The sequence below is a fragment of the Oncorhynchus mykiss genome, chromosome 1, assembly GCF_013265735.2.
Source record: "Oncorhynchus mykiss isolate Arlee chromosome 1, USDA_OmykA_1.1, whole genome shotgun sequence".
Lineage (NCBI taxonomy): Eukaryota > Metazoa > Chordata > Actinopteri > Salmoniformes > Salmonidae > Oncorhynchus > Oncorhynchus mykiss.
The window spans coordinates 30,723,711-30,740,813 of NC_048565.1; the positions used below are offsets into that span (position 1 = coordinate 30,723,711).

Below are 17,103 nucleotides of genomic sequence, written 5' to 3' on the forward strand. Positions count from 1 at the left end.
TCAGCAACACTCAGTAATCACATATACTGATTTCTGGCTTCTGTGTCTAATTGTGGGACATGCTGGATGGATGGTGTTCAATGGAATGCTGTTTGGAGTAGTTTCAGGGCAAGAGGGTACATAAGAGACCCTGCAGTGTGTATCTGCAAATCTGTCATTTCTTGTACTGCGAACGACACCTACCTGCAGACATCAACACGAACGCGGAGAACAGGGCGATCTCATCCTCAGACAGGTGCATAGAACACAAGTTCTTCCCAAACTCGAAGACGGAGCTGATCAAATCGTCACAGCCTGCCACAGCAAAGGACACAGACACAGAGACAGTGGGTTGGGGATAAGGGTGAGGCAGACCAAAGAGCAAGTCACACTCTTGATCTTTATTGGGAGAGAGGCACACAGGCAGAGAGGGGAGAGGTGCAGTGCACTGACAGCACAGGGGAGTGTCTGAGGCGGGAACAAGCAATGCTTTTACTGACATCCCTCCCCGACTAGTCCCATTCTGGCAGTTGGGTGGAATTACGCAACCTGGAATGAGGTCACAAATGAGTCTTTTAGTTAGATCAATTATTGGGGATTGTGAGAGACAGGCTAATGCCAGCTAATGCCAGTGCAATTCTGGAGCCCCATCACTCTGCTGCCTCCCCTGTTCCTGCCCCAAGCCTCTCCATTCTGGAGCACTGTCTGTCTGACTGACTGACTGTGGACACTGGAAGGCTTGTTTGGGAAGCCACATTCAAGACACTGAATAGCACAGCACTGTTCCTCTTCAGTCTTGCACACACGGACGAACGTGCATGCACAACGCACACACAGACAGACCGGTTTATGCATTCACACTATGCTTTCACACCGGTGCTAGGACACATTAATTTCCTCCAAAGGCATTTGGATGCACGGGAGAATGCACTGTAGAGAGTCTTAGTAATGTCATGGCATTCAAAAGCAAATGCTATTTGCTTCCACCTGAGATATTCTATGGCTGACTTTCAATGATGGTTTTGATATAACTCTCCCAAAGGGCATTCAATCTGGCTTTATTTATTGCAGCCTAACAGGAGTTATATGGAGCAGCAGTGATTCAGTAAGAATGTTATTCTGCCATATGTATCCACTGGGGAGAGGAGAGAGCCAGGTGAGGCAGGGATGAGTTCTCAGTGTTAGCTTCCTGGCTCTCATTACAACTTTGTCTGTTATAAAGCAATGCAAGCTTGTGCAAATAAGTGCTACACACACAAGCTCACATTTGCAGACACACTTGCGCACACACACACGTGCACAGCATTGGACTCTTGCAGCACTTACCTAATGACTTAAACACATCGGGCCCAGCATACTTTCCATCGAAATAGACTGTGTTGTTTTGAGAGTCGAAGGCACGGCACATTCTGACAAACACAACCTCCAAAGAGCCTGCAGAGGAGACAGAAATACCATAATGCTAAATTCTTCTCTTCCACAGATCGAGTTAGAGTTGCCAGTCTTGCATCACTAGGCCCAACACACCATATGCAATATTTGATCGTTTTTCCTCCTTAATTTGTGTGTTATACCCCTGATTCCTTTTAAACAGAAACCCATGACATAAAAGACTGGAACTAGTAATAACATTACATTTATATACTGAAAATTGTTACCCCAATAAAAAAGGATAGTGAAACACAATGCTGTATACGGCTGTGCTGTGTGGGACTGGATTGGAGGGTAAAAGAGGTGTAATAGAAAATATTACTGCACTTTATGAGATGGCACTGGTTTAAAATGTCACATGAGACAAGAGATCTGTCGCCATTTCCTTATTAATATTGGCAATGCTAATGCAAATAAATACCCATGGGAGGCGGATGGGTTTGTCTATCTCTTTGTGTACGTATGTGTGTGTGTTTTTGTGTGTGTGCATTGAGAAGCTATTAGTTTGGGCAGATATCCTCAACGGCAGAGCAGAGAGGAGGCAGCCTTCATGATAGCTAGTGTCTCAGCTCAGCAACACTGTAGTCCCTTTAATGCCTATAAGCCTGAATACTGTTATTCTGTAATGAGCAGAGAGACAGGGACATAGAGGGACAGAGACACAGAAGGAAAGAGACACAGATGAGCTGTGGAACAGAGGGAGAAAGCAGGCAGGGTGGAGCCTCCTGGCTCTGTGACACACGGTCAGTATGTGAGGGAGGCTTTGTATAGTCAGGTCAGCTATGCCCTTGTGACAACGCCTGAGGGGGGTGAAGGGGGATGTGGGAGAGAGACGGCAGTGGGCCGTGTTGACGGGCTGTCATACCTGCTTTCAGAAGCACTATCTGATCGTTCTGACACAGCTCCATGAAGCCGTCGATGCGCTTGGCAAACTCCACCACGTACTGGATGGCCTCAGTGATTTTGATAGCACACAGCTGCCACATGACCTCCCGGGGCTAGGGGGAATGAGAGAGAAAAGGCTTATCTGGTGTAGAAAAGGATGGGATGGAATTAGCTAGTTGGGTCGTTCCACGAAATGACTCCCTTTTGGGTAGTGTAACTTGAAGAGCACATGTTTAACGTAATAAAAAAAAACGTTGTTTTTCCATCTTAAGAGGTTAAATAAATACAAATACTATAGTTACTGCCTATTGAGTGTCAAATAAAGAGGAATGGAAGCTTGTTGTGTGCAACAGGGAGGTGCAATTTAATGCTTCAAAGAATATTTTCAATTGTTAAAACATTTCTAGCCTGTCTATCTATGGGTAACAGGTTTGACGTGTTCTTTTTTCTTTGAACCTTTATTTAACTAGGCTAGTCAATTCTTATTTACAATGCTGGCCTACCGGGGAACAGTGGGTTAACGGAGAGTAGAACCATCTTACCTGCTTTTACACTATGATTTGACTATCAGATCTTCAATGTTAATTTTGAAAAAAATACTGTATTTAAAAAGGAATAGTTGTACAAGAGTTCAGTTCACATACTGTAACAGGGTTGACCTTAAAATGAGGGACGGATTTTTTGCACCTTAAAATGTATCACTAAACACATTAAATAAATAATCTTCAGAAAGGACTTTGTCAAACCAACAAAATACAATGATGGTAAAAACGTGGAGAAATGTTTGGGATTATCTTCCTAGAAGTCACAGAATTCATACAGAGGGAAATGTCAAAATGCTAAATTTTGGCATTTAGCAAGTCTTTATTCATATGAAAAACCTGATTTATTGAATTTTCCATATGGTCTATATTAAAAGGGCTCTTTGTTTAATATAACGGGATGTAAAATTCAATATGAGTGCACGATTTCTACTTAATATACCTGTATATACACTGAGTGTACAAAACTTTAAGAACACCTTCCTAATATTGAGCTGCATCCCCCCTCCAAGGTGTCGAAAGCATTATACAGGGATGCTGGCCCATGTTGACTCCAATGCTTTCCACAATTGTGTAAAGTTGGCTGGATGTCCTTGGTGGATCATTCTTGATACACACAGGAAATTGATGAGTGTGAAAAACCCAGCAGCTTTGCAGTTCTTGACACAAACCGGTGTGCCTGGCACCTCCTACCATACCCAGTTCAAAGTAACTTAAATATTTTGTCTTGCCCATTCACCCTCTGAATGGCACACATACACAATCCATGTCTCAGTTGTCTCAAGGCATAAAAAGTATTATTTAACCTGTATTTTCCCCTTAATCTACATTAAATAAAGTGTATTTAACAGTTGACATCAATAAGGGATCATAGCTTTCACCTGGTCAGTCTGTCATGGAAATAGTAGGTGTCCTAATGTTTTGTATACTCAAATGGATGCAAAAGGGACCCATTTTGTGGAACGACCCAGGAGTTGTGTTGTGTTGTGTTGTGTTTGCAGAACAGTGAGTACTGTTCATATGGTCGTGATACTGGTGATGGAAGGTGGAAGTTTACCATACCTTGGTCTGGTAGCTCTCCATCTCCTCCTGCAGGAAGGCCTGCCAGGTCATCTGCTGCAGCTCCTCTCTCAGGTACTGACACGTCTCCATGTGGGACTTGGAGATGTTCTGGGCCAGGTGCTCTGCAACACAACCACATAGCACAGCACAGCACATCAGAACAGTGTCAGACCTGAATGCTGCTCACAGGGAATGGGAAGACCTCACAGATGAACTACACCATATAAAAATAAAATGTATTTACTGAGCTTTCAACTAGGAGGAGGAGAGTGTGGGGTTTTTTTTGACTGGGAAGAGGCTTGTTGACATTTCCTTTTACTGCCTCCAGGAAGCTCCCAGCTGAAGCTTCAGTCAAACCCAATCTAGCTGTGACCCAAACAGAGGGGGAGGTGGGGCAGTCAGCCGCACAATATTACTCACTGAAACAAAGGTCACATTTGCTCAGAGAGAAATATTGAGTATAAAAATGTAAATGATTTTGAAAACACATCTGTTAAAAGGAGTTCCAAGGCACAGGGGAGCCTAAAAAAATGATTTCCCCAGATGAGTGCCCTGCTGGATCCTGATTGGCCCTAATTAATGGAAACTAATTACAAAAAAGAGGCTATTTTAATGAGTGTTGGAGATGAGTCTCCAACCTCCTGCTATTTTAAGAAACCTTTGTGTCGTTTGCCCCACGGTTGAGTTGTTCTCCCCCCTCCTCCCGTCTCCCCCTGCTCCTCACCTAGCTCAGCCATGGACACGGTGGGGGATGTCTCTCCGTTGGTAAAGGAGCAGTAGGGGAAGAAGCCTGAGCCAGGGGCGAAGTCGCAGATGGGCTCAGGCTTGATGCCATTGATGTCCAGGCCGGACTGGTCAGGGGAGGGCTGGATGTCCAGGTAGAAGCTGCTGACTGCTGAGTCGGGCTTGCTGCCGTCGGGGGTGTGGCTGTCCATGTAGCCACTGAGGTCATCGTGGAGCTCTGTGAGGCCATTGGCCGAGAGGCCGTAGGTGGGTGTGAGTGGCTCGGCCTCGCCGGGCTGCTGCTGGTGGTCACGCTGCGCCTGCTGCAGCCGGTGTTTCTGCACCTCCGCATACAGGCTGTCCCGCTGCTTCTTCGACATGCGCCCAAACTTCACCGCTGTAGGGAGAGAGGGAAAGAGCAGACACTCCTTTACTACTGAAACTGACATAACACTGGCCTGTGTCTCAAGTTTAGCCTGTCTATAACAGGTAAGGAGATGTATGTGTTTCAGTGGGTATTTGCGAAACCTTAAACACTAACATCTTTATTGCATAAAAACTCCAACAAGGGAGCAACCTACAGTAAGCCCGAATTAGTCACAGCTTACGGGTCAACTCATACCTATTTCAGACAGAAGATTTATTTGTAAAAATACAAGGCAATGTATATACGAACCCCTTTCAAACAGCCCCTTATTTACAATTTTCTTGCAGATATACCCTTTTCATACATATCAGTGGGAAACTGGCAAATTGGGAGGGGTGGGGGTGTTCAAATCAAATCAAATGTTATTGGTCACATACACATGGTGAGCAGATGTTATTGCAGTGTAGCGAAATGCTTGTGCTTCAAGTTCCGACAGTGTAGCAATATCTAACAAGTAACATCTAACAATTCCACAACAACTACCTAATACACACAAATCTAAGTAAAGGAATAAGAATATATAAATATAAATATATGGATGAGCAATGTCAGAGCAGCGTAGGCTAAGATGCAATAGATAGTATAGAATACAGTATATACATATGAGATGAGTAATGCAAGATATGTAAACATTATTAAAGTGACATCATTAAATTGACTAGTGTTCCATTTATTAAAGTGTCAAATGATTTCAAGTCTGTACTGTATGTACTGTAGGCAGCAGCCTCTCTGTGCTACTGATGTTAAACCATTGGGGGCGTTTTGCATTTCAAATTAGAGAGGTGTTAAACAATGGATGTGTTAATTTATTTACTGGGAAAAAAAGCTGAGAACTAGTCACACAGACCTGATACCTGTATTTTGGTTACACAATTGAGAAAATGGAGGAACCACGATTAGGTCTTTAGGTGGCTTTAATTGACCATTTTTACCCCTACCCCTTACAGGTATAATAAAAAGCTGACAGAAAAAGCAGGCATGGTAAAATAATGAGATCTTGGTTTGTGTATGACAGGGATATCAGATACAAGACAGGCTTTGTGTTTCACGGAGTCCTGCAGACTAAACAGAGCTGGTCATGAGAGTGAGCCCCCCCTCTCAGACAGTGTTCTGGGGACTGCACATTTAGATTTTTGCCCATTGCATACACAGCTTATTCAAATAATCAAAGCTAGAATATGAGCTGGTTATTTGAATCAGATGCGTAGTGCTAGGGCAAAGTTGGGGAAACCCTGGTCTAGACCATAATTCTCAACTCTGACCCCCCTCCTCCCCCATAGACACTCACCTGTATGCTCCCATCCCCCCGCCTCACCTGCACCAGTCCAGCACTAATGACACCTCCTAACAACCCTCTATTCATCAGACCTACTTTCTGTCACACCTGCCAACTTACCCCCACGGCCACGCCAATTACTAGTGGAACGTACACAGGCAGCGACATCACTGACGTTTGTCTAGACCACCATTTCCTACTCTAACCACATTAAGAGTGGTGTCCGTTATGATATAACAATCTGTTACATCTATCGGTAATTCAGTCAGAGCATATTCCAGTTGTTCTACTTGTCTATAATGTTCTATTCACTTTCATGGGTTGTCCTGCCTTAGAAGCATGTCTGTCCCCTCCTGTCGACTAGACGCTGTACGTACCGTCCCGTGACATGCCCACTGCCAGACACTTCTGCAGCCGGCAGTGCTGGCAGCGGTTGCGGCTGGTGCGGTCGATCAGGCAGTTCTTCTGACGGGGGCATGAGTAGGCCGCATTGCTCTGTTGACTCCTCCTGAAGAAGCCCTAAGACCGGAGAGAGGGAGGGGGAGACCGCACTGATTATAATATTAACCACAGTGGCCCTGCTGTAGCCAATGACTGATTGGCTTTTATTCCTGTAAACATAAAAGGATCTTGTGTTTCACTGGGTACTTACTAAGAGTGATGAAGCCGACAACATTCATCACTATGGAGGGTACTGTCACTAAAATAAATGTACAAGAATACTGCCATGCCAGTGCTTTGCAGGCTATTGAGTTCTAGTGTCAGTTGTATAAAGCTCTATGTTGTTTTATTGAAGGAGTGGTGTGTTTTAACAATGTGTACTGCAGGGGGTGGTGTGTTTGGCTGTGATCGTAATGGTAGGCAGTATCTTTCTATAGTCTGGGTTATTAGTGTTGATTAACATTGCTCCAACATGTGCGGCGCTAAAGGATGGCACACAGGATGGCACACGCACCCCGATTGGATTCCTCATCCTTTGACTTAATGAATTGATTCCGGCACATCATTAACATGCCCCACTCCACTGCTCCATACACATATGTCTTAATTAGCTGCTCATTGGCTGTTTAATTACAAGAAAACAGCTGACAGCTGCCAAGTTGCTTCATAATGGCAGCCATTACGGGAGCCTGGCTAGAACTGCTAGTGACAAGCAGCACTCTTTAATAATGCTGTGATTTATGGTCCAAACTCTTGTACTCGCACATATCATTAAATGCCTCTCTGCCTGGAGTAATTAGCAATCATTAAAGATACATTTCAGCAGCTTATTCTTCAGCGTTTTGTTTCTCCCGGCAGCTAGCTCCTGTCTGAGGGAGAGAGAGAGAGAGAGAGAGAGGCGCTCTGAGGAGCAGCTGAATGAGCCCCTGTCTCTCTGTAACACAGGAGGAAAACAGCAAAGGTGCTGCTGCCTGTCAGAGGAATACTAATGACTCGCCTGGTGACAAGCACAGGATCAAGAATACACTAGAAGCACAAGATACATTCCCCTCAACGTGAATGCCTGGTGTATTTGAAACAGTACAAAAGCTAGCTTCAATAAAAGCGGCATACAGCCAACAATCCGTTATAATTCAAAGAACTTCTTCTTTTGATGATTTTATTTCAAGAAAAACAAGCTGCAGCAGAAGGAGAAACACTGAAGCAGCATGTCCCTGGGAAGGGAGGCAGTACAAGGCAGAGGAGTCACTTTGTCCTGCTAATAGTGAGGCTCTGTGATGTCCTCTGTGTGGCTTGACCATTTTAATGACGATGCTCTCTGTGTGTTTACATTTTATAGTCTCTCGCAAGATTGTTTAAAAAGTTAGACAACATGTTCAAAGGTATTTCTTTGTAAGTTTCTCCACTTTTTCTGCTTCCTGTCTCTCTCCTTTCCCCCTAACACCCACATGTTCGTTCTCTGGGAGCTTACCTTACAGCCTTCGCATGTTATCACACCGTAATGGATGCCTGATGATTTGTCTCCACAGATCTTGCAGGGAATTATTTCGATTTGAGCTGGAGAGAAAAAGAAAAAAAATCAACATTTTGCTGTCACAAGTTACAGAACAACACCTTCACCTTGGATGCATGCTGATACATGAAAGAGCACTGTGCTTGAAAAATATCTCATCCATTTGCTTTGAATCCTCACTTCTACACAACACATCGAGTCGTTCATGAAGGAGGCCATTTTAAGTCTTCACTGAGCCACGTGCCAACCACTGTAAACAAAGTGTCAATTTATATTGCAGGCACAAATTACATAAGGAAAAGTCACAGCGACCCACAAACCCCATTCCACTACACAGTGGTAATCCTAGCCCTACTGAATGACAGACTATTATTCTCCAGTGGAAAACATGACTTCAAAACCCGTCAAACCCAAGCAGTAAGCCCAGATTAAATCCAGTATGGCCACAAAAATGATAACATTCCTATTGGGCTGGTGAGTAGCTATTTGAGGCCCAGAGAGGTGGTTGGAAGGGGATGGAGGCTGTTGGTTGAAACAGTAGTAAAGTGCAGTAGAGTTCAGTGGGGGTGATAGTGTTCCACTGCTGACAGGCCTGTGTTTTTGATTTAGCAGGCACAGAGGACACAGGCATGTGGGGGCAGGTCTCATCCATCCCGGTCTCCTGCACAGGAGTAGAGCAGCACGCCACAGGGCAGCAGGACACAGAGAGGCAGCTGAGACACAGAACACCCAGCCTGGGCTACAGCTCTCATGCTTTATCACTGCGGCCTCTGACGCCACGTCTCTGCCTCGACACTAGATCTGTATCTATAATGCCAGCATCTTAGGCTGCCACCGCTACAGCACTCCGTAGCACCAGACAAACTAAGCTATCTGATCTCCACGGAGGAAAGATTACAGTTGGATTCCTGCTCTATAGTGGCTCCCTACAACTGCACAGATAACCAATCAAAGCACAGAGCACTATCAAACCGCCTCCTCTTACTTGTGCTGAAAATGTATAATTTGACTCTTTATGAGCCATTCCAACCAGTGCACGCTATGACAAAGTAGTCTCTCCACTAGCTTTAAACACCAGGCCTAGTCTTCTTCTAGAGCGGTCGGCCTTTCAGGCCAGGGTAGACTGGAGCTCTGTATTACCTTCACATCCAATCCCTTTAAATGAATTTGATCACATCAAATGGGCCTTCACTGAGGCTCCATCCAGAGGACTCATCAGCTGCCTGGGAGCGTCTGTTGTGTCATGTGGATAATGTCAGTGTCCCTGAGGCATGCCCAGGGGATGGACGCTGATCCACTAACCCTGTACCACTTTACACACACAGTCCCTCCATTCAGGAATCTCTGTTAGCCTGCACTCTTATCACTGGTAGAGTCAACTAGACCTCGCCCCTAGAAGCAGAATTAGCCTACATTTCAGTAAAATGAACAAAGAGAGCAGTGGCACACGCGCTAGTCAGTTCTCATATGGAAAACACCTAGATGGCTGTGTATCCTGCGGTAGAATGGAGGCTAATGCACATAGTCTGCCTAGATTAGAGGGAAAACGTACCAGGAGCCAGGTTTTGACAGGCTCGCTGAGAGGGTTACTTTATAATTAATCATTATGAATTTCTGCATTGTGTCGAGTCGGTTGTTGTTTTGGTTATCTCTGTATGAACACTGGCATTAAGGGCAGTGCACTCCATTGTTTGTTTTTGTGTTCTACCTGCATGAGCATTTGAGGTGCAGTGTGTTGCGAATTTTCAGCCTCATTACTTCCATAATAAGTGAAGCGTGCAGTAATTAAAGGCCCAATGCAGCCATTTTTATATCAATACCAAATAATTTCTGGGTAGCAAGCAAAAAAAACTATTTCTCAAGCAAGAATTTTGCTAGGACTGTCTGGGAGTGTTTTAAGTGGGAGGGGAAAACTTCAAACTAACGGTTATTGGCAGATTGGTTTGGAACTATCTTTGTTATTGGTCTATTCATTAATTTACCACTTGGTGATGTCACCAGGCAAGACGCCAATGAAAACAGGCTTTTTAGAAGGTCCTGTGTAGATAGTTGCTGGTTGAAAATACAATCAGGAAATAACACTGATCACATTTTATCACACTTTTAAAGACTTAGTTTCATTAGCTGTTGTACAATATGATACAAAACACAGTAAAATAGAATCTTGACTACAATGGGCCTTTAAAACTTGCTGGGGTGGTGGTGGAGAAACAGGGCTGTGTTGACGGGCCCTGGCCATTGGGGGGCAGTGCAGGGCTGTCACTATGACTGTGTCTATAGCCGCCTCCTCTCCACTGAGGCCAGTTCCCAGCTCTCAGCCCCCTCTCTTGCCCACAGGCTCCAGGCTCTGAGCTCCTCCAGGCTTAAGCTGCTGCTCGTCTTTTCTAACCCCCCCCTCCTAGCTGCGAGAAGAAGCAGGACTGGCTGGATGCTCGCTCAGGCCTGACAGAGACTGTGCCACATCAGGTGAAGGCAGAGGGAGTGGAAACGGCGGTGCGCTGGGCTAGGCTGGGCACACACACAGATGAGGATAGCTCACAAAGCCCTATCTGCAGCAGCGAGGACTTGAGTGCACAAAGCCTCACCAGCTAACACCCTCTACTCCACTACTACACAAACCTCTGAATGCTCGGTGCACTCAACAGTAAAAAAGGGTTTATTTCCATTCTGACTAGGTAGAGGCTTTGTGGTTTGCTATGTAAAAAAATAACCCAATCTAAATCTATGGTCATTTTAACAGTGAAATAAGCAGTTTTCTGGTAGAGATACATGAAGAATAAATACAGAATAATGACATCAAATAAGCCATTAAGTCACCTACGCCATCAGTTCAAGTCAATATTTGGGTATAACTGAGCAAGCTGCCCTGATAAATGGCTGTTCTTGGGGCTCCCAGTCAGACTACACTTCAAATAGTGTGAGTGGTTTAAAATGAATTCCCGCAGGGGGCGATGGTCAGACAGAAAGGCACTGTGACTAAGTACTTCAGATCTGGGAGTCAATATCTATTGACACGAGCTGTGGTGTTAACTGCCTCTCCGTGTGAGGCAGGCAGCTGCTGGCTCTGTGTCTGGGCTTGACCAGCGCTGCTCACTGCTGCTGAACCCATTCGCCGTGCCTGCCTGCCTGTCTCCCTGCCTGCCTGCCTGTCTCCCTGCCTGCCTGTCGGCCTCCCTGCCTGCCTGTCTCCCTTCCTGCCTGCCTCCCTAACTGTCTACCTGCCTGTCTCCCTGCCTGCCTGTCTGCCTGCCTGTCTCCCTGCCTGCCTGTCTCCCTCCCTGCCTGTCTCCCTCCCTGCCTGTCTCCATGCCTGCCTGTCTCCCTCCCTGCCTGTCTCCCTCCCTGCCTGTCTCCCTGCCTGCCTGTCTCCCTCCCTGCCTGTCTCCCTCCCTGCCTGTCTCCCTGCCTGCCTGTCTCCCTCCCTGCCTGTCAGCCTGTCTGCCTGCCTGTCTGCCTGCCCGTCGGCCTGCTTGCCTGTCTGCCTGCCTGTCTGTCTTCCTGGCTGCCTATCTCCCCTGTCTGCCTGCCATGTCCCCTCACTGCCTCTGCCTCTGCCTGCCTCTCTGCCTGCCTGCCAGGCAGCCCTGCCGCCTGCTTAGGACATCAAAGCCAGGCACAGTGAGACGGGCAGTCATGCTAAAGCCCATCTCAGCAGCCTCCCATTACTCACAACACTGTGAGAAGGCCTCCACACACAGACCACATCAAAGAGAAGGGGGACCTGCTGAGGTACACAGATAATGTACTGTGAATCCTACCGCAGCATTCACGCCGTCACAAAATATCCATCCACAGAAAGAATGAAAAAGGTAATGACTAAGATCCTCGGTGGAGGATAAAACTCTGGTGTGGCTGGCTTTGGATTTCACAATGGATAGAGTATGGTGAGAGGACTGTGTAGTAGCCTCATGTTGTATTGAAGTCCAGCTCCTCATAGGGCACAGCTTGTTAGAGGGGCTCTGTCTGTGTTCGTCGCTGTGCAGTTCAAGGACACTGATTCACATCACATAAAGGCCCTTTGGAGACTGAGGATGACGTGTCACTCAGAGCACATGTACAATTGAAGCCCCCTCTGTGTCCCCCTCTGCCCTTCATTGTGTACCAAACAGCCCTGAGATCAAAGCCCACACGAAGAGAACACTGCACTTATTAAAGCCCAGAAAATGAACAGAAAATCGTTTACAAAAAGAAAACAAAGGTTTTGCCTTACCCATGCTAACTGCTCCCCGGGACTCTGTCATAGCGTACTGCGTTCTGTAACTAGTGCTTTAGCGCTGACATAAGCACCACAAAGACAGTTGTTGTCAGAGTGAGCATTTTCCCCTGCGCCTCTCAAATATGCTATAGCTTCATTTGTACCTGGAGAGCATAATTTATGAGCGAGGAAAAGTGTGGTGTTGACTAAATATATTGAAGATATATCAATTATTAAAGGTTGATCCTTTAATGGTGAATATTGGATGTGAATTCTTAATGCTACATTACAACTCATTGGAGACAAGGTTTTTCTTTTCAGAATGGGATTTTTCTTATCCCCCAGATCTAATTCTAGCAAGGCATTTTTTTTTTCAGACCAAAAAATGATATTCTGTAAAAATTGAATAGCACAGGAATTTGCAGCAGTGCAAATATTGACATACAAACCACTACAGCGGCTCTATCTCCTAGTTATTCCCACTGCAAACTCAGATTTTCCTCAACCACTGGACTACTGTACTGACATAACCTTCAGAAGATTAGGGGGATCCCTTACATTACAGTCACAAACTGAGGCTGACAGCTATTAGATCACTGGACTACTGCACCTACTACAAGGGTGTTACACGTAGAGTAATAAAACACATACCATATCTCTGAGTGATGGAAGACCTCATAGAGTAAGGAGTACTGGTTTCATCTGCCGTTTCATTGGACACAACATCTGTGGTGTGTATTCTAACATCACTAAATGTATAATTCATTTGAAGTGTATATGTGTGGTACATGTAACAGCCTCTTACCAAGAGGCAGAATATGTAAGACTGCAGCTATAGTGATGGGAATGTTGGGGGTGTGAGTGTGTGTTGACAGCTGTCAGTGACCAAATGACGCAAGCCAGTGGGCTCATATTGGAGATTATGTAAGTGATTGGACAGCGATTCTGGGCCTTTGTACAGAGCAGCATTATGGGCAGATTAACAATGGCTCTCCATTCCAACAAACAGGGACAAAACAGTTTAATCAAATTCTCTACTAAACATTTCACAACACAACAACAAGGCAAATGTTGAAAACGAACACATGACTACACACAGGGCTACAATACAGGAACCTGTTAGTATAATCTCTTACTAGATACAGTTCACACTGGAAAAATACCATTCGTACGGTCAGTGGACGAGCTGGCAAGTGCTCAGCAAGCAACATTTTTATACAATAGTTTCCCCCCCATTTGACTGCTAGATTAATTTCCCCCTTTGCCAGTGGATATCAGCTGTAGTTTGATTAACATAGTCTATGCTAAATTGAAACCCATGACTGTCAGACAGACAGCATAACAAGAGCTAGAATCAGATCCTGCCTCTTTTCATCTGCCAAGGCACTGCTGTCATGTTGTAGTCTAACAGAACAGAATGAGCGCTTTTTTTTATTCCCAATTGCACAGCAGAAGAAAGGTTATTTGAATGTCAGTGGCAAAGGACAGCAGTGGTACACAGCACAGACAGAATAGTATAAATGTGTTATTTGTTTGGGGATTTGGCTTATTACTATGAGGCTGTCCTCATGACATTTCTACTCCAGTGCAGCTCAGAGATACCACACTCAGATATTCACCTGCAAAGGAAAATCCTGTATCATCATTTTAAACCGCCTCCGTCCATTCAACAGACAAACCAGCTGAAGTCATCAACAATGTTTATACCATGAGGACTAGAACAGAGAAAAAAATAATTGATACATTTTTTGATGTCTCTATGCTAATTCCTCTTTATCAACTGCCAGCCTAAGCTATGATCCCCATCACTCGAGACCAGCAGCCATATTTGAAGCGATATTCTAGTTTCAGTGGTTCAGTGGAACAGCTCTGAGCTTCCCTATTATTCCTGCATAGCACTGCAAACAGAAATTAATTTGCTAAAACCCAGGTCTGGATGATGGCCCTGGGCTGCTTTTGGGATGAACTCATGCGTGTGTCTCTGTGTTTGTTTGTGTGTGAGGCCATTCATATTTCAACACTGCCAAACATGAGATGCCTGTACAACACAGCAGCATTTCTCTGCCTCTGTTTTTACTTGACTGCCTTATTGAAATGCATTCTGACACCCTCAATGCAGGGAGCAGGAGAAAGGAAGAGTCATTTGGTCTCATTTATGTGTTGTTATGGCAAAAATGTACGAGCTTCCTGACTGGGAGTCTGTGTGTTGCCCTCTTGGGGAAACAACAAAAGGGTTTATAGAGAAGACAAGCCTGCGAAGGGGAGCATGTGTGGCTCCCCCCTCCTCTGTTCAGTGACAGGTGAAGGAAGCTGTGCCCCGGTACGCCCACTCTCTGTCTGTCACTGTGTATCTGGGTCCCAGTCCCAGAGGAGGACATGGACAGGAGGGAGAGAGAGGCACACTGCATGCTCGGCTCTGATGCCACAACACAGTCAATCTGGAGACTGCTGCACTCACTTATGCATTCATTCTGATTCTGCCTGCTCTGCTCCTTATCCCAGTAAGTCATCGTAAGGTGAGCGGCAAACATTCAACATTTAAATGGAATGAAATGGAATTCAATTAATTGTTTACATGCTTTTATAACACACTACATGTACTTAAAATTATCTGATCTAACACCGATTGTAAAGTTTTGTTGTTGTTTTTTCTTGGCAGATACACACTGAAGCATGGCACCGGACTTAAGCGGAACTCAAAATCACTGAGGCTGAAATCACAGAGGACCAGCTGATTGACTGCTTCCGTTGGTTCGGAAGCTGTTTAAATTCAGAGCTATGGAAGGGGGACGTCTCCTTTCCTATTTCTGAACCTTCGCTGGCCATCTTAGCTGAGAAGGCTGTGGTTAAAGACTTGATTGAGACTTGTCATTGGCAAAGTGCCTTAGACCCTTTTTAGACTAGTGGGCATCTCGAGACATTCTCGAAAGGTATCAGAAAAAAAATCCAGAGAATACACCTTTTACTGTGATGTAAAACTGTGAAACGCACACGTCTCGCCCGCTACCTCAGGAGGTCGCGGTCGAGCCTTCTTCGAGAGTCACCCCCCTCCGAGCATTGCAGTGTCAATAGAAATAGAATTGTCTCATTGAGCCAAATGCTCTACAGTAAAATACTTAATAGCAGAGCAATGTTTTTTAAATAGCTGAAATATATAGGTGTTTTCCTTATTATTAGAAACTTGTTTTATTGAGATTTTACCTGAAATTGTAGGAACAGCCTGTTACATTCTGAAATTGTCACAGTACCTTTAAGTAAAGTAATCTCAACTGTATGTTTTTTGCTTGGCTTTGCAGAGCCACCATCCTGAGGCAAAAAGCTTTGCAAGCAAGCAGCAGGAGTTAGCTGTGTATTGTCAGCTAATTTAATGTGTATGGATGAGAAAATAAACCCTTTAATTGCTTGCACATGCTTGTGAATTGTTGCATTATTCAAGAGTTGAATATGTCTTAGAAGAAAAGTTTCTGGTATTGTTGAATAGTTTGTAGCTAGCTATTCTTACTGGCTAGTAGAAGTGGCTACTATGAGTGAAGGCTAGGGCCATTCCCCCCAGAAAAGTCCGGGAACTTGCAGGTGCCTTGGTGGAAGAGTGGGATAACATCTCACATCAAGAACTGGCAAATCTGGTGCAGTCCATGAGGAGATGCACTGTGGTACTTAATGCAGCTGGTGGCCACACCAGATACTGACCGTTACTTTTGATTTTGAACCCCCCCCCCCCCCCCCTTTGTTCAGGGACACATTATTCCATTTCTGTTAGTCACATGTTTGTGGAATTTGTTCAGTTTATGTCTGTTGTTGAATCTTATGTTCATAAACATATTTACACATGTTAAGTTTGCTGAAAATAAAAGCAGTTGACAGCAGTTGAGAGGACGTTTATTTTTTTGCTGAGTTTACATATACAGTGTCTTCAGAAAGTATTCACACCCTTTGACATTTTCCAAATTTTGTTGTTACAAAGGGCGATTAAAATATATTTAATGGTAATTTTTTTGTCAACAATCTACACAAAATACTTTAATGTCAAAGTGTAAAAAAAATATGAAAAATACTACAGGACCGTATGTGGACGGACACCTGCTTGTCGAACATCTCATTCCATTATTCCTCCTAATTCCATTTAATGTGGAAAACGTCAAGGGGTCTGAATACTTTCTGAAGGCACTGTAAAGAATGAAACCTTCTATACATCCAGTGCAATTACACAGAGAAAGCTTTACATATCAATAAAGGCTTGTTTCATAGATCAGGGGAATTCACCACTGCCACACTGTACCACTTCCCTTTTGCTTTAATTGCTGCATTAGTATGCATTATTGTAAGAAGCTTGACTGCTGCTGGGCTTAATTTAATGTGATCCTTACTATAAGACTATTCTTCACAGAGAGATGTAAAGTTATGTATGACAACATGCAGCAGACAGACATCGAGACAACGTCCTGTGGGTGTCACATGTGTGGTAATAATGTGGCTCATTCGTATGTTACATCTACGAGAAACATGTGTGTGGTACTGAACCTGTGTGTGTGTGTGTGTGTGTGTGTGTGTGTGTGTGGAGGGGTAATGCACCTAAGTCCCATCCACTGGGACCTGCCCTTGGCAGACTGTGTGTGAGAGGCAACTGAT

General features: G+C 44.7%; 1 protein-coding gene across 2 annotated transcripts in view; it reads right to left on the minus strand.

The window, feature by feature from the left end:
• Nucleotides 1-17,103, minus strand: part of LOC110520931 (nuclear receptor ROR-alpha A) — a 267,888-nt gene that overhangs the window by 9,873 nt on the left and 240,912 nt on the right. For both annotated transcript variants that reach the window (XM_021598357.2, XM_021598368.2), the window contains 7 exons: nt 8,238-8,323; nt 6,703-6,844; nt 4,624-5,019; nt 3,900-4,021; nt 2,276-2,408; nt 1,306-1,413; nt 184-294 (listed from right to left, as the gene is read on the minus strand). In XM_021598357.2, the coding sequence (XP_021454032.2) occupies nt 184-294; nt 1,306-1,413; nt 2,276-2,408; nt 3,900-4,021; nt 4,624-5,019; nt 6,703-6,844; nt 8,238-8,323 (1,098 nt within the window). The remainder of the gene's footprint in view (nt 1-183; nt 295-1,305; nt 1,414-2,275; nt 2,409-3,899; nt 4,022-4,623; nt 5,020-6,702; nt 6,845-8,237; nt 8,324-17,103) is intronic.